This window comes from Giraffa tippelskirchi, chromosome 9 (assembly GCF_054371585.1).
Source record: "Giraffa tippelskirchi isolate mGirTip1 chromosome 9, T2T-mGirTip1v1.2.pri, whole genome shotgun sequence".
NCBI classification, from domain to species: Eukaryota; Metazoa; Chordata; class Mammalia; order Artiodactyla; family Giraffidae; genus Giraffa; species Giraffa tippelskirchi.
Window position 1 is genome coordinate 88,166,478 of NC_137283.1, and position 22,480 is coordinate 88,188,957.

At 37.7% G+C, this 22,480-nt stretch overlaps 1 protein-coding gene across 2 annotated transcripts in view; it reads left to right on the forward strand.

The window, feature by feature from the left end:
- The window catches only part of BCKDHB (branched chain keto acid dehydrogenase E1 subunit beta), a 265,276-nt gene that overhangs the window by 91,025 nt on the left and 151,771 nt on the right, over positions 1-22,480 (forward strand). For both annotated transcript variants that reach the window (XM_081530414.1, XM_081530413.1), the window contains exons 7-8: positions 1,686-1,783; positions 5,301-5,411. In XM_081530414.1, coding sequence (XP_081386540.1) covers positions 1,686-1,783; positions 5,301-5,411 — 209 coding nt within the window. The remainder of the gene's footprint in view (positions 1-1,685; positions 1,784-5,300; positions 5,412-22,480) is intronic.

Below are 22,480 nucleotides of genomic sequence, written 5' to 3' on the forward strand. Positions count from 1 at the left end.
CCCAAGGATTGTAGCCTGCCAACTCGTCTGTCCATGAGATTTCCCAGGCAAGAATACTGGAGTGTGTAGCCATTTCCTTCTCCAGGGAACCTTCCCTACCCAGGGACTGAACCCGTGTCTCTTGCATTGGCAAGTGGATTCTTTACCACTGAGCTACCAAGGAAACCCTATATATCTAGATTCAAATACACCAAATTTCACTGCATAACAGGTGTTGCAAAGATATTCCAGCAGGTGGCAGTGGACATGGGACTGTATAAATGTCTGAATCACTGATACCACTGAGCTTGGATGCTGGATCTGGCTCCACAGTTACCAGTATTCTGGAATACTTGCGTCTCTTGTGTCATTGGCTTCCGATTCACGGTCTGTCATGGGCGGGTGCATTTGATGGGCAGAGCCCACGTTTTATGCCCTAGCTGCATGGGAAGCTGGGAAAGTGAATATGTAGACCTGACTTCTGTAGTGGACAAGGAGCCCTGCTTCATAAGGATCATAGGAAGATATTTAAGATCTTGTTATCTTGCTGGACAACAGCAAGAGTGAGAGCTCTCCGCTGCAGACACCCAGGAAATTGTTGGCATTGATTACTTCTGGACAATGGAGTTGGAAGGGCTAACTGGAGAGCAGAGGGAACCTTTTATTTTACTCTTCTGTGCTCCTAGAATTAAAAAAAAAATCTCATATAATTTGTACAGCAGAAATTAACAGAACGTTGTAAATCAACTAGAATAAAATTAAAACGAAACAAAATAAGGCAAATTCACATAACACTGATAATGAAAGGACTCTGGGGGAAAATGTAGAAAAGGGAGTGACCTTTTTTTTTTCCTTATCTCTTCCATTGTTATCCTGCTTCATGTTGTAATTCAGGAAGACTTCCCATCATCATGGGGGCAATTCCATTTACTCAGTTTCACTTAAAAATTCATCATTTCATTTCCTCTTGAATTTGATCAACTCTCGGTTACTTGCATTTTGTTGGGCAGAGATATCATGGAATGGTTTTCTCTGGGATAACAGGGATGTGTTCTTCCTTTGGCTTCATGGAGCTGATTCAGTTTGTCTCTTTGAAGTCTACAGGATTCGAATTTGAAAATTGAGGTGTTGCCATCTGCCGTGGTTGGTGAAAGTGTCCATACTTGCAAGATGCAAAAATAAAATATACTTAGAAAGTTGGCCTTATTATGTGTTTTTTTCTGTTTTTCAAGCACTCATAAATTTCTTTACTCTTTGAAAAAAGGTTATCTGAGAACTTATTTCAGTCCAATAAAGTTTTAGCAGGCATATTAAAATCTTTTTAAACTTTATTTTTGTATTGTTTTATGTTTACAGAAAAAGCATGAAGATACTACAGAGTTCCCATATACCCCTTTATTTACATCTTATGTATGATACACTTGGTATAATTAATGAACCAATATTGATGATACATTATTATTGACTAAATAACAGACTTTATTAAAATTTTCTTAGTTTTTCCCTACAGCTGATTTGATTGTGCTTTTTCATCTGTGTAGTGCTGTCATATAGTAATTCTATTTCAGTTATAAATAACTTCTGGAATTTGGAGGAAGAATAAATAAAATAAAGCTTTGCCACAATGAAGTTCTTATATTGTTTTTGCACAAATATCACATAAGAATAACTAACCTTACATTCCCCCCCCCCCATTTTATATTCAGTGGAGCAGGTTCCTGTGGAGCCATACAACATCCCCCTTTCCCAAGCTGAAGTCATCCAAGAAGGGAGTGATGTTACTCTAGTTGCCTGGGGCACTCAGGTCAGTAACCATTACAGCAGTTGGTAATGCCATCTTGTGTGTGGAAGCTCTCATTTCTTTAAAAAAAAATTATTTATTTTTAATTGAAAGATGATTGCTTTATAGTATTGTGTTGGTTTTCATCAAACATCAACATGAATCAGCCATAGGTTTACCTAAGTCCCCTCCCACTTGAACACCCTTACACCTCCCTCCCCATCCCACCCCTCTAGGTTGTTACCGAGTCCTGGTTTTGAGTTCTCTGACTCATACAGCAAATTCCCATTGGCTATCTATTTTATATATGGTAATGTATGTTTCCATGTTACTGTTTCCATACATCTCACCCTCTCCTTCCTCCCCCCTGCACCCCCCCACCCCCAGCTGTGTCCATAAGCCTGTTCTCAATATCTGTGTCTCCATTGCTGCTCTGCAAATTGGAAGCTCTCATTTTTAATGCTGAGTCTCTGAAGCATTAAAAATGTCTTCCTTATTTCTCAAATTTAAATCTTGTTTGATGCTGTATCTGTATCTGGTACTGATTTCTGGTTGAAGGTAAGATGCCTTTCCATTCATATGCATATGGTGAAGCCTTTAAAAATATGTTGATAGTTTACAAAAATGTATGCATTAGACACTTTCTTTTGAAGCACACATTAGGTATCCTCACTACTTGTTGCTGCTTTTGACATACCATCTTCTTTTTTTGGCCATTATTCTTATTATGCTTTTGAATGAAAGATTTAAAAATTCTGTAGTGCTTTAGAATTTTCAAAAGTTTCATGCACAGGACTTCATATAATCCCATAATAACCCCCTCCTTTTTTTATCCCCCATCCCTATAGTTCCCCTCCATGCTTCTCTCTCCCCACAGGTAACAACTAGTTTGTTCTCTATATCTGTGAGTCTGCTGCTGCTGCTTCTTTTTTATTTACTAGTTTGTTGTATTTTTTAGATTCCACATGTAAGTGATATCCTGCAGTATTTGTCTTTCTCTGTCTGATCTTTTTCACTTAGCATAGTGCCCTCTAAGTCCATCCATGTTGCTGCAAATGGCAAAATTTCATTCATTTCTTTTATGGCTAAGTAATGTGTGTCTATTTATCTATGTATATATATCTCAGAGCTTCTTTATCCATTCAACTGATAGATACTTAGGTTGCTTTCATACCTTGGCAATTGTAGATAATGTTGCTATGACCAGTGGGGTGCATATATCTTTAAAATTAATGTTTTTCTTTTTCATTTTTGTATGTATACCCAAGAGTGGAATTGCTAGGTCATATGGTAGTTCTAGTTTTAGTCTTTTGAGAAACCTCTGTACTATTCCAGAGCAGGTGCACCAATTTACATTCCAACAGTGTACAAGAGTTCCCTTTTCTCCTTTTCCTTGCCAACATTTGTTATTTGTTTTCCTTTTGATAGTAGCTATGCTGACAAGTGAGAGGTGATGTCACGTGGCTTTGATTTGCATTTCCCTGATGATAAGTGATGTTTTCATCCCGTTTCCGTCTCTCGTGATTACTTTGTGGCTACATGGACCCATCCACTGTTTCAGTCTCATTATTTCATACCTTCCCCTTGTGAGCTGATCTGTCTTAATTTTCCTCAGAGCTTATTATCATCTTGCTCTGTTTCCAAACTTTTAAACTCAGGACTCATTCTCTGGCCATAGCCTTCTATCTCTCTTTGGGACTGACAAGTATACACTACTATATGTGAAATAGATAATCAACAAGGACCTACTGTTATAGCACAGGGAACTGTACTCTTTACTCTGTAATGGTGTACATGAAAAAGAATCTAAAAAAAAGGGGATATTTGTATATGTTTGACTGATTCACTTTGCTGTATACCTGAAATAATACAACATTGTAAATCAACTATTCTCCAATAAAACTTTTTTAAAAAAGAAATGATCAGTTTTATTTTCTATGAAAAGGAGGTACTTCTTATTTTAGAAAATTTAATACTGTAAAATACAAAGAAGATTATGAAAATCATTTGCAATACCCCAGCTTCCTTCTCTCTTCTGCCCTTGATCTTTGGCTTGGAGAGCTGTAGCCCTCATGGTTTCTCACCTCCTGTGGGATAACCATGCTGCTTGCTGTCTCACATCTGATGATGGTGCCCATAGTGGGTCTTGCAAACCTTTCCTGCTCTCCTTGAGTCCTCCTTTAATAACCTCACCCTCAGTGTGTGTCCTTCCCTCTCCTTTTAATAGATAAGTTAGAATGTGTTGGGTTGTAACTGCAACTTGCTTTTCCTTCACACCATCACCTCTGCTGCCACTTCTTAACCTCTTTTCCTTTTGTTTTCCAAGAAGTGTCTGATTTTCACAGCTACCTTTCCAAATCTGTTTCAGAATATATTCTGTTTCTCCTTCTCCTGGACTGCTTGCTATTCATCAGCTGGTCCCTCCTGTACCTTCAGTTTCTCCTTTCCATGTCCTTCTTATTAAAAAAAAAAAAAAGTGTCTCTTTTTTCTATTTCAGTTCAGTTCAGTTGCTCAGTCGTGTCTGACTCTTTGCGACCCCATGAATTGCAGCACGCCAGGCCTCCCTGTCCATCACCAACTCCCTGAGTCCACCCAAACCCATGTCCATCGAGTCGGTGATGCCATCCAGCCATCTCATCCTCTGTCGTCCCCTTCTCCTCCTGCTCTCAATCTTTCCCAGCATCAGGGTCTTCCAACGAGTCAGCTCTTCGCATCAGGTGGCCAAAGTATTGGAGTTTCACCTTTTCTATTTAAAAAAAATACTTTTCTCTATGCCACCTTTCCCTTAAATATCAGTGTATCTTCCTCTTTTATCATTAAACTTGAGCAGCTACTTTCTATTCCCTGTATTTAATTCCTTCATTATTATTTTTTTTAAACTCATTTACCATGAGTTCTGTTTCCACTAGTTAAAATTATTTCTGCTAATATTGCTAATCTTTCCAATTGCTAAATCCAGCCCTTATCTCATATTGCTATAGTATGGAACACCAACTGACTACTGCCTTTGTGAAACCTTTCTTTAGTTTCTGGGGTATATTGTCTTCTGGTTTTCTTTCTGTTTCTTTAACTATTTTTTTGCTTGTTTTTGTTCTCTTCCTCCTTCCTCCTTTTCCTCTTTCTTTTCCTCCTCTTCTTCCTCCTCCTCTTCCTATTCTTCTGCTCCTCTTCCTCTACTTTCCTCTTTAATGTGGGTCATCTACAGGGTCCTGTGATTCTTGCCCTTGACTTCTTCTTCTACATACCTTTTCTAGAAACTCAACTTATTCCTGTGACTTTATTAACTTTCTCTGTGTTGGTATCTTTGGAATCAGTGTCTCTGGCAATGACTGCTTTCCTTTTCTCGAAGAATCTCTTTCCAGCTGTTTTCTGGATGTCCTCATCTGATTATTTTGTTGGAGTACTGGGCTTCTACATCTAAAAGAAATTCTCCTTGCAAATCAAGTCCTCTAACTTTAAGCACTGTCTCTGTTAAGAATGTCAGAATTCCCCTAGCTTTTCTCTGTAGTCATCCTCTGCCTGTTTTCCTCTCTTTTACAGGTCCATGTCATCCGAGAGGTGGCTGCCATGGCTCAAGAGAAGCTTGGGGTGTCTTGTGAGGTAATTGATCTGAGGACTATACTACCTTGGGATGTGGATACAGTTTGCAAGGTATGAATATAGTGTTGATAGTGTCCTTTCCTTAAAATCTGTTTACCAAAATCCCTTTCCCAAATTTGTTGTGTCCTTGCAAATAATTATTTTAAAGTTGTGAGCTTCCTAAGCCTTTTCAGCCTATTTTAAAACTTCAAAATTTACACACAAATCGCTTCAGGATTTTTCCCTCCCACAGTTCTGTGTTTAAAACATTACAACTCCTGTTCTGCATGCAGCCAGCTCGGGTTGACTTGTGTGAGTAACGGACCAGTGCAAATGAGAGCATATCAGGGCTGTTGGAATCACCTGGGTTTTTAAACTTCTTATTGGTTATGGTTCAGTAAGCCAAGTTTAATACAACCAGCTAAACGGTTTGGCTGAATTCTCATTTTGTTACTTCTCCAAAAGAGAAGTGAGGTGGATGTTTTTTTGTTTTTTTTAAAGCAGCTTCTTGATATAACTTTAATAATGTGGATCACAGTTTCATGTTATGTCATGGGATTCTGGCTGCTCTGATTTACAGTTTTCTATCTAAGTAGTCTTAAGAACTTTGGCTTGTTTAGATTGACCTTGTTCTTACTGTTAATAGGATTCATGTAGTTCCCTCTCAAGAATATCGTTTAGTTCTCACTTATTGGCTGTAACTGATATCTTTCACGTTAATGTCTAGACAAGTGGAAGTGCATCTGTTACCAAACTGGTATATAAGGAAGGTTAAGTTCTTTTTTGTGTATGTGATGAACTTATCTACTAAAGTTTAGGTCACATTGCGTGTAATTTTTCTTGATCTACTTTTATAGCAAATGAGTCATAAGACTGAGAATATTTCACGTTTATTATATTCAAGAGTTTTTGGCATTCTTGTAGCTTTTGTAGGCTGTTTCTTAGGTTATTACATAAAAGTAATCTGCAGTTACTGCTGTTATAAAAGTATAGCATAGGGTGTTTGTGCATGCTCAGTTGCTAAGCCATGCCCAGCTCTTTGCAACTCCATAGACTGTAGCCTGCCAGGCTCCTCTGTCCACGGGATTTTCTAGGCGAGAATACTGGAGAGGGTTGGAGAGGGTTGCCTTTTCCTTCTCTAATAGCATAGGGTGTTTTTAGGTAGTGACTGTTTCATAATTTAGAGGAAGACTTAAGGTTTGTTCCAATAAATGTTCCGTAGAGTCACTGGACACTATGGAAACACTTGAGATGGTTACAAATGGCTTCAATAATATTCTAAGTCCTTGTATTTATAGTTTTCATAATAAAGGGCAGTGTTTTAGGTTGAGCTACTTGTAACTACATGAAAATAACGCTTTTTGCAGGCATTTTCAAGTCATGTCAGACATTGTTTCCTTTCAAATAGCCTGTGTTCCAAATTATGGTTAAACAGGGGCTGAGAGCCTTTGCCCCAGGGTGGACTTCTCGTTCGCAGTGTGTCTCCCTCACTTGGGGGTTTATATTTATAATGTGAATGGTGCTTTTGCATGAGCATATGATGCTATGTCATGGTGCAGTAGAGAGTGCTGATATATGGTTGGAACATATATTTACATGTGCAAACCTTATTTAAATATTTATATACATTATATATTCAAAAAATTTGAAGCAGCTTATGGTAAACACAAATGAAGTAACACTCCAGTTGGTAACCATGAAAGTAAAGGGAGAAGAAGTAGAGGAGAAAAGAAGTGGGCAACTATATTTATATCAATTTGTGTCTGTGAGCACTAACCCCATCCCCACCCCTACCCTTTATTAAATCTAGTGGTCGCATCTTTGTATGATCCTGGAATGTAGACTCTGTTCCTTAGGACTCTGTACGACTGGAGATGATGAAAGAGGAGATTAAAAGCCTCTACTGAACAAGGAAGAGATGCAGCAAACCTCTGACTGATGCTTTCATCATGTTATTTTTCTAGCTGATGACCCTCCAGTTATAGTAGTGAAAGCCAGCTTATCATGTCTTGATGACTTTGAGTGTATTTGTGCCTCTCTTCATTGTTGATCATGGTACATCTTTAGTTTTCTTTTCATGCACAAAAGAGAAAAATTTTGATACTTGGCATCTTCTAGGAATCAAAGATGATTTTAAGAAAGAGGACCCTATAACTAAACACTGATTTTAAAAATGAGATTTTTTTTGTTTGTTTAATAATAATTCAACTTTTCTTTATCTTTATGAATTCTATAGTAATCAAGATTTATGTTTTTCTCTTTCAGTTAGTGCTGTATTTTATTGGTTGTTTTTGTCTTAAGACAAAATTAAATCTCTCAGCTTTATTCATTACATGTTAAACTCAGCACCAAAATACATTGCTTGGAATATCTAGTCAAGAAAAGCCTATTAAAGGTAAACATAATTTATTGAACATAAACATTACCATACTGTGCGTAGTAAAAGGGCTCTGGGACATTGGTTAATGTGATCTGAATTTGACTATGTTTTTAAAACATAGTCATACTTTTTACTTAAGCTTTAAAGCATTGTTTGAAAGTTATAAACTGGAATAGTTGCTTGGAGACAGAACAACAGATTTTTTTTTAATTAATTTTTTATTGAGGTATAGTTGATTTACAATATTATATTAGCTTCAGGTGTACAACACAGTGATTCAGAATTTTTATAGATTATATGCCATTTGAAGTTATAAAATATTGGCTATATTCCCTGTGCTGTACAATATATCCTTGTAGCTTATTTATTTTATACATAGCAGTTTGTACCTCTTTACTCCTCTCTTACCCATTCCCTCTCTCCTCTGGTAACCACTAGTTCGTTCTCTGTATCTATGAGCCTGTTCCTATTTTGTTATATTCACTGCTACTGCTACTGCTAAGTAGCTTCAGTCGTGTCTGACTCTGTGCGACCCCATGGATGGCAGCCCACCAGGCTCCTCCGTCCCTGGGATTCTCCAGGCAAGAACACTGGAGTGGGTTGCCATTTCCTTCTCCAATATATTCACTAGTTTGTTGTATTTTTTAGATTCCACGTGTAAGTATTTATCTTTCTCTGTCTGAATTATTTCAGTGAGCGTGATGTGCTCCAGGTCTCTCCCCACAGCAAGGTTTCTGATTGTTGCTCAGAGAAACCGTAAAGTTGGAGACTGGAGTGGGCCTAAGAACCATAGTCAGTTTATCTACTCAATTCTGAACCTGATATTAGACAGTTAAGCTGGAAGCCCCTGGAAAGCAGAATAGAAATCCTTGAGTTTTGAAGTACTTAGGAGACAGAGACCTACCCCGAGGACTGGGGGTTTCGGTAGGGGTAGAGTGGTCTAGGAACAGCAGTGATGAGAGTGGCAAGACCTGAAATGAGTGGTAAATTGACACTGACCTGCAGCTGCTCTTTACCTGGGGACACCAATTTGTCTCAATAAGAAGCTGAGAATCCAGGTGTATAGAAACTTTGTTTCATGGGGTTGTAAGTAGCTCAGTTGGTAAAGAATCTGCCTGCAATGCAGGAGACCCCAGTTTGATTCCTGGGTCAGGAAGATCCACTGGAGAAGAGATAGGCTACCCACTCCAGTATTATTGGGCTTCCCTTGTGACTCAACTGGTAAAGAATCTGCCTGCAATGCGGGAGACCTGGGTTTGATCCCTGGGTTTGATCCCTGGGTTAGGAAGATCCCCTGGAGAAGGGAAAGGCTACCCACTCCAGTATTCTGCCCTGGAGAATTCCATGGACTGTATAGTCCATGAGATTGCAAAGAGTTGGACACGACTAAGTGACTTTCACTCACTCACTTAAGCACAGAATTGGAAACTTTGAAGGGTCTGAAACACATAGTCTCTGTCTCAAGATATTTGCCAAATTCTAAGGCTCTGTATGATAGCAGCTAAGCAGAATGATCTGAAATGCCAAGCTGTCACTTGAGGCTGAAGTGACAAAGGCCCATCATACTTTCCATTGAAAGCTGTGGATTCAGGTCTTTGTTTAGAGGCAGTCAGAAATAGACCACATCTTCCCAAACCTGCATGCACCTCTACCCTCTCAGTTCCTTATTGAATTAATGTAATTTACCTTATGCTCTATCTGCCTAGAGCAGGGAGGCATCTTCTCATCACCTGCAACCTCTTATTGTTGCTGTTCAGCTGCTCAGTCGTGTCTGACTCTTTTTGACACCATGGACTGCAGCACACCAGGCTTCCCTATCCTTCACCATCTCCCGGATCTTGCTCAAACTCATGTCCGTTGAGTCAGTGATGTCATTCAACCAACTCATCCTCTGTTGCCCTCATCTCCTCTTGCCTTCAATCTTTCCCAACATCAGGGTCTTTTTTAATGAGTCAGCTCTTGGCATCAGGTGGCCTTAGTATTGGAGCTTCAGCTTCAGCATCAGTCCTTCCAATGAATATTCAGGGTTGATTTTCTTTAGGATTGACTAGTTTGGTCTCCTTGCAGTCCAATGGCCTCTCAAGAGTCTTCTCCAGCACCACAGTTGGAAAGCATCAATTCTTTGGTGCTCAGCCTTCTGTATGGTCCAAATCTCACATTCGTACATGACTACTGGAAAAACCATAGCTTTGACTAGACAGACCTTTGTTGGCAAAATGATGTCTCTGCTTTTTAATATGCTATCTAGGTTTGTCATAGCTTTTCTTTGAAGGAGCAAGCATCTTTTAACCTCTTAACCTCTTAACAATCAGCACTCAATAAAAAAGAATTTTGCAAAGTATATGAAGAGACAGGACCAATTGAGCAAAAACCAAGAGAAAAATAAAGCAATAGAAAGCAGAAACACAGGTGATCCAGATATTGGAGTTAGCAGATGAGGACGTTATGATTATTATGTTTAGGGAAATAGAGAAAAAAGGAACAAAAGAGGTAAGGTATAGAATTATTCTAGAAAATTGGAGTGAGTGTGTATGTGTGTGTTTGTGTGTATCAAGCATTGTAGAACCAAAAAAGATTTTTTTGACAGAACTCAGTGGATGTGTTTAAAAGCATATTGAACTTAGCAGATGATACGATTAATGATCTAGAAGGCAAGTTAATAGAAAATGTCTAAACTGAAGCACAGGGAGGAAAAAAATAGACTAAAATCGAAAATAGCATAAAAGACATTTGTAATGTGGTCAAAAGATCTGTCATAAGATTGGTAAAGGAGAAGAGAATGAATTGCTCAGATACAATATCTAAAAGTATTTTTCATGAAACTTTTGTAACATCAGCCCACAAATTTAAGATGCTTTATGAACCGCTAAGAGGGATATAGTCAGAGAAAATTACACCCATATACATGATGGAATGACATCTCAAATCGCTGGAGATGCCAAACCTAGAATTCTATACTCAGTGAAAACATTCTGTTAAAATTAAAGTGAAATAAATAGTTTAGACTAATAGAATTTGAAAGAATTTATCAGCAGTGCATTTTCACTAAAAGATATAATGATCCGTGTTGTAATCTCTAGAGTAACAACTGAAATAATAGTGAAAGTATATATCCAGCAAATTAAAAAGGGAAGTGTAAATTGATAAAAATATTGATTAGACCACAAGAAAGAGTGGAATACATGTACAAAAAACAGTTGTGTCAGTAGAAAACAGTAAGATGACAGATAAAAGTCCAGGTATTTTTGTAAAGATTAAATGCAGATGAATTAAATAATTCAAGTAAAAGACTGAATTTTCAAACTTCATTAAAAAATGACAGTGACAAATGTGCAGCTTAACCGAGATATACTTTAGGGACTTCCCTGGTGGTCAGTCCATTGGCTAGGACTCTATGTTCCTGGTTGCAGGGGGTCTGGGTTCAATCCTTGGTCACGGAACTGGATCCCATATGCTGCAACTAAAATCCCGCTTGCCACAAACAAGGTCAACAATCTCACGTGATACAGCTAAGACCTGGAGCAAATAAATAGTAAAAAAAAAAAAAAAAGAGTATAACAAATTATAAAGAAAAGAAACATACTGTAAGTATGAGGCACAAAAATTAGAAAAGGATGTAAAAAGAAAGCTCCTATAGTTATACTAATTTTGAATAAAATTTTAAGGCAAGAAGTGTTACTAAAAATAAAGAGGAACATTTCATAATGCTAAAGGGATTCATTGACCAGAAGATGTCACAGTCTTAAATCTGTCATGTCCTTAATAGCATAGCTTCAAAATACATAAAGCAAAGGAAACCAAATACAAAGGAGGTAGACATACCCACAATCACAGGGGGAGACTTTGGCCCCTCTCTTAAAGGCTGACAGCATCAGTAGTATGCGAGATCTGAACCGTTAGTAAACTTGTGCTCATTGTGTACCCAGCTATGCCAGAAATCATTCTTTTCAACTGAATATAGAACATTTGTCAAAAGTGACCAGATGCTGGGACATAAATATAACCTTAACAAATTTCAGAGTTTGAACTCATTTAGGGTGTGTTCTCTGACAACAGTAATATTCAGCTAGAAATTGAGGGGGAAAAAAAGACATCCAGAAAAGCCCCAACTTCCTACAAATTAAATAAGTTATATTTAAATAGCCATGGATCGTAAAAAAAATTGCAACAAAAATTAGAGAAGATACTGAACTGAATGGTTATGAAGATACTACCTACCAAAAGTTTAACGATTCAGCTAAGCTCATGCTCAGAGGGAACTTTATAGTTGTAGATACATTTATTTAGGAAAAAAAATAATAACAAAAAAATTAATCTCAGTTTCCATCTCCAGAAAAAAGATCAAACCTAGAGAAAGAAGAAATTAAACAATAAAGAGTGAAAATCAATGAAACAGAAAATGTGCATTAGATGTATTTAATAAACTTCAGATCTTTGAAGAGACTAATATACTTGATAAACTTTTAACAAGACTATTTGAATAATACACTTGATAAATCTTTAACAAGAGTAATGAAAAAATGGATCAAACAAAGTGAAAAATACTAGGTGTAATTAAGAATGATGGCAGAGTCTACAGACATTAGAAAGGCAATGAAAAGATATTATGAATAATTGTATAAGTAAGTTTTGGGTGGAATGGACAAATTCCTGGGAAAATACAAATTTTTCAAAATTAATCAAAGAGGAATTAGAAAACCAGAATAGTCAGGTATCAAAGAAATTGAATCCATTTTTATCAAGCAAATACAAGCAAGCCCTAGGCCCATATGGCTTTACTGGGGAATTCTTTAAAACGCAGCACTTTTTTTTTTAAAATTGAAGTATAGTTGATTTACAGTGTTGTAAAACACAATTTAAGCAAAATTTTGCAGACAGTAGAACAAGAGGGAAAGCTTACAGATTCCTTTTATATAACCAGCTTGATCTTTGTATCATACCTGTTTAGGGCTGTATATAAAACAAAAATATAGACACATTTTTCTTGTGAACAAAGATGGGAAAATGAGAAACAGAACACTGGAAAAATCAAATCCAGCAATTGAGAAGGCCAATGTGAGGGTTTATTTCAAATGAGCAAGGGGTGTTTGAGACCACATTCACAGAGGGGTTGATGCAATTCCCCACCTGAACAGAAAATGGCAAAAATAATCTTATTGTCTTGCTAATACAGAAAAATTGATTTATTGAAAGTCAATATTCATTCATGGTTCAAATGTCTTGGCAACCTACAAATGTGAAAGAGATTTTTACTATATTAACTTGGTAAAGAGTAACTTTATCTTTGTTGTATAAACAAGATTTAATCTGATAAAAAATAGATTTATCTTGTATCTACAAAAATAGCTATAAAAAGCCTGTGGATAAAATTTCCAGTGAAATTTTGGCAGTTTTCCCCTTGAGATCAAGACTGCAATAGGATACTCATGTTTAAAGGCAAGAGACATGACAGTTATATGGATTGAAAAGGAAGAAATAAAACTTATCCATAGATAACATGACTTGTTTATAAGAAAGATCAGTAGAATCTACAGGAAGATTATTAGAATTAAATGAATTTACTAAGGTCCCTGGAAGCAAGGTCAATATACAATTGTATTTTTGTATATTGATTGTCAGTACAATCGCTTGTATTTTTATATACCAGCCACAAATATTGATACTTAAAATTTTATAATAATGGAAATGTTTGAAATGTAATTAATTCAGAAGTTGATAATATTTTTTAAAACATCAAAAATCAAACACCTAGGGAGAAATGGAGTGATGTGTGTATAAAAACTTTATGCAAAAAAGCCACAAAATATTTAGAGAAATTAAAGAAGATCCACCCAAACAGAAGAACATAGTATTTTAATTATTGCCTTGGCTATTCTTGGCCTTACAATCTTGAAGAAGAATAAAGTTAGAGGAATTAATAGTCAAATGTGTTAAAGGCAAAATGTGTTACAAGGTTGTAGGAATTACAACAGTGTATTGGTGTAAAGGTGGACATATAGACCAATGGAACAGAATAAAAAGTACAGAAACAGACCTGTTGGTTGTTTGATTAGGGACAAAGGTGATTGCAGTTCAGAGAGGACAGATGGACTTTTCAGTAAATGATGCTGTTTTGGATACCACAGAAAATAATTATGTTAACTTGTAAAACACAAATGTCAGTCTCAGAAAATTGCAAATCTAATTGTGAGAGAGAATATGATAATATTCTTGGGAGAACAGATGAATGTCTTTATGATCTTGTACAAACATTTCTTAACTAGAACAAAACAAAACAAAAACTCAGAAATACTAACATTAAAATAAGTTGTTGAAACTGGATTTCATTAGTTTAATTTCATTAATAATTTATTGGGAATTCTCTGGTGGTCCAGTGGTTAGGACTCTGTGCTTTCACTGACGAGGGTGTGGGTTCAGTCCCTGCGCCGGGATCTAAGATCCCACCAGCTATGTGGTGTGGCCAAAAAAACCAAAAAAACAAACAAAAAAGAATTTACTCATCAAAAGGCCTCAAAAGTACATTGACACACTTGGAGAAACTTAATGGAAATTTATACTCGGAAATATAGAGTACTGTTACAATAAAAAAAAAGACATCCCAATAGAAATATGGGTGAAAGTCTTGATAAGTCACTTCATGAAAGAATATATCCAAATGACTGATAAACATAGGGTAAATTGCTCAATTTCTTTAGTCATCGGCACATGCAAATTAAAAACACAATATTGTTGTTGTTCAGTCGCCCAGTCATGTCCAACTCTTTGTGACCCCATGGACTACAGTGCCAGGCCTCCCCGTCCCTCACCATCTGCCAGAGTTTGCCCAAGTTCATGTCCACTGCATTAGTGATGCCATCCAGCCATCTCGTCACAAATACAATGTGATACCATTAAACACACCATCCTGGCTAAAATGAAAAGTACTCCTTAGAACCAAGTGTGGCCAAGGATATAGAACAATCTCTCTCTCATATATTGCTGTTGGGAATGTTAAATTGTTACAACCATTTAAAAAATAGTTGGGTATTATCCAGCTGATTGCTATGACGCAGCAATCCACTCCTATGTATATACCCAACAGAAATTTACAAAAGATAAGTTCAAGAATGTTCACAGTGCTTCACACTATTAGATGCACCAGCCAGAAGATGGGAACATTATCATAGGAAGTGGTTCAGCAGTGAAAATGGATTACGAACAAATTTAATGGAACAATGTGTATTCACCTCACAAACAGTTTGACTTAAAAAAGCTAGATTTGAATGAGTACATACTGTATGATTCCGTTTACATAATGTGCAAAGACAGATACAACTCATCTCTGGTGTTAGGAGTCAGGTATGTGTCATATGGTGGTTAATCAGGAGGGGGCCTGAGAAGTATGGGATGCTGTAACAGTTTCTTGTTCTGGGTGCTGGTTATATAGGTTCAATTTTGAAAACTGAGCAGAACACTCATTTATGTGCTCTTTTTGTGTGTATGTTATCCTTCAAAAGAAGGTAAAAGAAGAAAAAAATGAAAACACAGAAAAAGCACTGTGTTCCCACTGATTAGTTTCTTTGAATTTGGGTTGTAGTGGACTTTGTGTAGACTCAGGGAAAGCTGTGGTGTGTTCTGGCCAATGTAAGTTTCTCTTGTCATTAAATGTTGTTCTAACCCAGCTCAGCTGTCACACTGATGAGAACAGGAACTCTCATCCCAAGAGCGGTAGCTCAGCTCTTCCCAGGAGTGAGAACAGTGGCTAAGTGTTGTGCCTTAACACTAAGCTAAGGGCTGGAATGGCCTTCCCTGCTGAGATGCAGACCTCATTCAAAGGCATTTAGAAGTGAAATGCAAGCTAACAAAGCAGTGGACAGGCGCAGAGTTAGCCCTTGAGGTGCTGTCCAGCTTGAAATGAAGATTCTTTTTTAATGAGTAGAAATTCAGAGCAATTGTCCATGAAAAACAAGAATCTGATTTTGGCAGGAGAATGATGGATTTTGAAAGAAACTCGAGATTTCAAGAATCATATGGCCTTCCCTGGTAGCTCAGCTGGTAAAGAATCCATCTACAACGCAGGAGACCCCGTTTTGATTCCTGGGTCAGGAAGATCCCCTGGAGAAGGGAACGACTACCCACTCCAGTGTTCTGGCCTGGAGAACTCCATGGACTCCATGGGCTCGCAAAGAGTCAGACATCACTGAGTGATTTTCACTTTCACTTTCATTGTCATTCAACTTAGAATACAACATTCAACACTGCAAAAAGGAATAAGAAATGATCATTTACAAAGTGTAGGTGATTTCCACCTGTTTATAGAGAAAATTGACACCTAATTTTGATATGCTTACACTATAATAGAAGATTTTTTGTTGTTGTTCAGTTGCTAAGTCGTATCCAACTCTCTGCAACTCCATGGACTGCAACATGCCACGCTTCCCTGTCCTTCAGTGTCCCTTGGAGTTTGCTCAAATTCATGTTCATTGAGTCAGTGATGCTACCTAACCATCTCGTCTTCTGCCACCCTCTTCTCCTTTTGCCTTAAAAATTTCCCAGTATTGAAGATTACATAATGCTAATTATTGAAGTAAATAAGCGTCTTCCTTTGTATCTTAGAGTCTCTGATTTCTCTCTTTCCCTCCTGCTCCGCTTTCCCACATTTAATTCCAAAGCAGACCCTCCTGGCTTTGTCTACACAATATGTGCAAAATCTGACCACCACTTCTGCTGCTGGTGATCCTGGTCCAGACCACTAACATTTCTCACCTGGGTTTTGGCCACAACCTCCTAACCACTGTCCCTGTTCCTGTCCTATCCTTGCCATAGGCAGGGGTGATCCTTTGAAACATGAGTCATATAATATCCCTTCTAGTCTCAAAAGGCATCAGTGTTTCCCATTCAACTCAGTGGAAAAGTCAAATTCCTAATCAAGGTCTACAGTGATTCACCTGCTTTCACTGCACTCCACACCTCACTGCCTATCCACCCTTCAGGAAATGCTCCTGGTTGATTCTTGTCAACTACAAATTGGCACTTGCCATATACGTCTTCAAGGATTAAATCATCTGCTGCTGCAGCTGCTGATTTTTACTATCTCCTGAAAGAAGTTCAGGGTGGAGAGCAGAAGGGAAGCACTCTGTGCTCGAGAAGAACTGGCAGAACAGGGCTTCATATAGTTGGATATTTTCAGGAGCCGATTTTATGAGGCCAATTCTTGTATCTCCTTATATCTGTGGAAACACTAAAATCCTTCATGGTGGTGACTGCTCATTGTGACTAGCAGAAATCTGCAAAATTATGTGCTTGATTGCGTGTACTCCCCCTTCACCAAGATCACATATATACTGATCTTCTGACCTTCTCCTACTGCCTCTTTGGAGCAGTTTCTCAGAGATATCTGAGGTGCTGTCTCCCGGGCTATAGTCCTCATTTTGCCCCAAATAAAGCTTAACTCACAACTCTCATATTATGCTTTTGTTTTTGTTTTTAAAGTCGACACTCTCAAACTCTGAGAGACTCTGTTAAGTCACCACTCAAATATCATTTTCTCATGAAAGCCTTCCCTGACCAGCTTCTTTAATAAATATTGAATCTCAGTGCTCCTGCCAAGACTCCCTTTCAACTCTTTCTTTTCCTCTAGAAAGGTGAACATGATCTAACATATTATGTAACTTTTGTATTGTTGATCTTCTCCCATTGGAAGGTAAATTTTCCTTTGTGAGGTCAGGGATTTTATCTGTTGGCTCAATGCTGAACTCTCAGTACCTGAAACAAAGCCTGGCTGGATGCTTGGTGTTTGATAAAAAATCATTGAAAAATTGTTAGGAATCATAGCAAGAGGAAGTTTGACAACATGCTATGAAAACCACTGTAGTATTGAAATGTTTTGAATTTGGTGCTTTTTCTTACTCTTGGTGCTTTATACAAAAGTTTGAAAAGTAACTCTATAATATTGCTCTATGAATAAATCCTCAAATTTATTCTAAGTCAAAACATGTAAGTCTTAAGTTGATCTTTTTTTAAATACATTTTTCATAATGATGTATAGAATTTACTCATTTGAATTGATTTAAAATAGGACCAATATATCTATTCTGAAAAGCAAAGTGAAATTGACTACAGTAAACATCAGCCATCTGTAATTTCTGAGAAATGACTTCTTAGGATAGTTTTTTATATAGATGACAACTATATATTCTTTGTGGGCTTCCCTGATAGCTCAGTTGGTAAAGAATCCACCTGCAATGCAGGAGACCCCGGTTCGATTTCTGAGTCAGGATGATCCGCTGGAGAAGGGATAGGCTACCCACTCCAGTATTCTTGGGTTTCCCTGGTGGCTCAGCTGATAAAGAATCGGCCTGCAATGCGGGAGACCTGGGTTCGACCCCTGGGTTGGGAAGATCCCCTGGAGAAGGGAAAGGCTACCCACTCCAGTATTCTGGCCCAGAGAATTCCAAGGACTGTACTAGAGTGTGGGACAGAAACTGGAAGTAATTCAGCTGGGACTAGGGAGGGACCACGCTTAGGAGGGAGGGCTCAGTGTTCCTGGATTTACCATCCTATCATCCTACCCAATCACCCTAGTTTTTTCCATTCCTGCTACAAAAGACTTCACTGGGACCCTAGATTAAGGTAAGATAGGTTCTCAGGCTGGCAGGGAGGGGTGGATATGGAAGGGTTTTGGGAACAGAGGGGGCTTCTATACTCAATCCAAGGGATATTGTAGGAGTGAAACTGGGAAGGCATTAAATGGTCATCTGAATATAATTTATATATAAAGAACCAAGTTTGCTTGGTCTTTGTATTTGCACCTGGTGTTAATTAGTGTTAAATGTGAATAGTGCAAAACATCTTTAGGAGACCCATAGTACCACTGAAGATAAACATAAAAACGTATGGGTTGTATTTTAGGACTTTGAATTCTTACTTTGTTGTGTTTTTGTCATGATAGGGTTGGCTTAGACTACCATAGATTTCATTTTTATAAGAGTTCTAGCCTAGCAAGGTAATACTAGGGTCTGTGCTCTGCACTGAATGGTTCTAAATTGGTTTTATGACAAAGTTGGAGAATTTGCCCTTAGAGAATCCATAATGGTGCAGTAGTACCAGTTATATCCATCTTTTTAGTTGATTGCTAGACTTCATTGAGTAATTCAGTGATTGAATACTAGCTATTTTGCTTGAGGCTTTATATTTGTGAGGGAGAGGGGAGAATATGAGATTGAGTGAGAATTAGGCTTGACCCAGGGGTGGGGGTTGGGGGGGGGAAGAGGAGCTAGTAAGTTCTATCACCACTAGAGGCCTCTCTTAAACCAAATTTCATGCTTGATAGCACCAGGTTTTTGTAGAGGGGCCTGGCTCTGTCATTGTAAATTAAGCATATTTTCTGTTATGGTTCTGAATAAATAGTATGATAGAGCTTTTATTCTAGAACATATAATGTAATCCAAATGTTTTCTATAAAGTATGTATCTGAACATCTATGATCTATTAGTCTGAAAACAAATGAGGAATCTTTCTCTGCTCTTCACTTTCACTCTCTAAATAAGCTTTTTAGTGAAAACATGTAATCAAAGACTATGGCCAGATGAAAATTATATGTCTCCCTGACTGTGCAAGGATATTAGGCTGAAAATTATTACTGATTTAACATGTGTTTAATCTTTGAGGGCAGTTTATGTTTTGCGGTTGGTAGACTATAAAATTAAGTTATATACTAAAAATTGAATGTATTCTTTTGTGCTTATAAGAAGCTTCTAATATTAAAAACCTGTTTAAGGAATGATTTGAAAATCTTTCTAGACTTCATGTTATCTGGGGTAAAATTACGTGCTTTCCTTTAAAAGTAATGAAAATAAGTCTAATTTTTAGTTTGGAATTATTTTGGATGTAGGTTGACCTTGGCAAGAAAGCAAGCAGGTTGGGCAAGATCATTCCATGTGGTGAGAATGGTTGTTCTGTTCCAAAGTAGAAAGCTGACAAGTTGGAACTTTATTCCACCTTCCATGTCATTGTTCCTATTGGATTTTCTTTGTTGTGACCACAGCTAGTTAGTTATTGTAGTAAATGGAGCAAGTTCCAGGTTGTTGGATGCTATATCTGGAAGGTAACTAAGTACATATATGGCCCTGTGTGGTGGCCTTTGACCAATTCCTCTGAGTTCCATGAAGGCAGGGAGTTTTGCAGATCTTGCTTATTGCTGTGTGTATCCCTAAGAATCTTCGAGAGTGTCTAGTATATAGAAGATCTGCAGTAAATTTTTCTTGAATGATCTTATTGAATTGCAAAAATAACATGTAATTTGTAATAGTAATTTGCTTTTTTGGTGAAAGAAGTTAAAGGAGAAACTGGTAATTCCTGTAGGAAAAAATACATGGCAAGTATCACTCCTGCCCCCTGGCAAATTTTTGGTATGACTTAGGATTTAGATATGTTTTGAAGAAGATTAAAATAAAAACTGGGTTCTGGTCTAATTTTGTGTTGCGTGCGTGCTAACTTGCTTCAGTTGTGTCTGACTCTTTGCGACCCCATGGACTGTAGCCTGCCAGCCTCCTCTGTTCATAGAATTCTCCAGGCAAGAATACTTGAGTGGGTTTCCATGCCCTCCTCCAGGGGATCTTCCTGACCCAGGGACCGAACCCACAACTCTTACATCTCCTGCATTGGCAGGCAGGTTCTTTACCACTAGTGCCACCTGGCCTTCCCTAATTTTGTGTTATATATTTTTTATAACAAGACTTAAAGTAATGTCTGGTAATTGGTAAATAAAAGAAGTTAAAGGGACATGTTTTACGCGTATCTCCCTTAGTATGCATGACAGTTCTTCTAATTAGACATCAGCATCATTATCTGATAGGTGAGGAAACTGAGGTTCAGAAAAGGGAGAGTGACTTGCTGCAGTCCTACACAGCTGATGAGAGGCAGAGTTGGTCTCTGCCCAGATAACTGAACTGAGTCTTTCCTTTTTCTTTTTTACACCATGCAGTTTCTCAAGCAGAGTTTGAGCAGAATCTTTTAAGTATCTTTCAAGATGTGATGAAGTAACTGATTTGTGATGTAACTTGAAAGTATAAAAGATTCTGGCTGTAGAAATGTATTTCTAGAGAGGGGTAATCCTTTTTGTCCATGTTATTTCATGTTGGCTTTCTGTCAGAACTCCATATATTCTGATTTAATCCTTTCACTTATCCTATACGCTAAGAATTAGGACTACCGTTTTAGAGATGAGGTAACTGAGTCTCAGAAAAATTAGCAATTTCCCTAAGCCTTTTAGCTAATAAATGGCAGAATTATAGTAGTTCAGTCTCAGGTCTTCCTGAACCCTGCTATTTTTGCAGTACAACAGTGCGTCCTGTTAGAGTAGTTATTTTAAAGTTAACTAGCTTCATGCTTTAAAAATTATCGTTTGAATTTTGCTGATGAAATGCATCTAAATTTGAGCTTACAACATCTCAGTAATTTTCTTTCACATTTGCCCACCAGTATAACACTTTAAAAAGTATGTAACATTATTAATACAGCATAACCTTATAAATCATACTATCTTATTTTATTTCATTTGGCATTGTTATTTTCCTTCCATGTAAAACTAGAGCGAGCAAGATTTAATACTAATTATATTTTTCTATTTCTAATCCTTTTTGATGGGTCCCCTTATACTGGCATACCTCATTTTATTATGCTTCACAGTATATTGAGTTTTTAAAAATTGAAGGTTTGTGGCAACCCTGTGGCAACCAAGCCTGTTGTGCCATTTTTCCAGCAGCGTCTGCTCACTTTGTAACTCCATGTCACATTTTGGTAATTCTTGCAGTATTTAAAATTTTTTCATTATTATTATATTTGAGATGGTGGTCTGTGATTAGTGATCTTTGATGTTATTATTGTGATCTTGTGGGGACAACAGGGCGGAAGACAATGAACTTAACTGATAAATATGGTGTGTATTCTGGCTGTTCACTGATCAGCTATTCCTGTCTCTCACCATCTCCTCAGGTCTCCATTTTCCCTGAGACACAAAAATATCAAAATCAGCCCAATTAATAACCTTACAAGGCCTGTAAGTGTCCAAGTAAAATAAAAGGTTGCATGTCTCTCACTTTAAATCAAAAGCTAGAAATGGTGTAGCTTTGTGAGGAGGGCATGTCCAAGGCTGAGACTGGCATAAAACTAGTCCCCTTGTGCAAAACAGTTACCCAAGCTGTGTATGCAGAGAGGTTCTTTTTTTTTTTTTCTCTTGGTTGAGCAGCTTGTAGGATCTTAGTTCCCTGACCAGGAATTGAACCTGGGCCCTTGGCAGTGAAAGTGCAGAACTCTCACCAACTGGACTGCCAGGGAGTTCCCACAGAAGAGAAGTTCTTGAAGGAAATTAAAAGAGCTACTCCAGTAAAAACACAAATGATAAGAAGGCAAAACAGCCTTATTGCTAAAATGGAGAAAGTTTTCATGCTCTGGATAAAAGGTCAAACCAGCCACAACATTCCCTTAAGTCAATCCTAATCCAGAGAAAGACCCTAACTGTCTTCAATTCTATGAAGCTTCAGAAAGGTGAGGAAGGTGCAGAAGAGACGTTTCAATCTAGCCGAGGTTAGTGTGTGAGGTTTTCAAAAAAAACCTATTTCCCTAACAACAAAGTGGGAAGATAAAGTGGCAAGTGCTGGTGTAGGAGCTACAGCAAGTCACCCAGAAGATCTAGCTGAGGAAATGAATGAGGGTGGCTACACCAAATGACAGATTTTCAGTGTAGACAAAACAGCCTTCTGGTGAAAGAAGATGCTGTCTG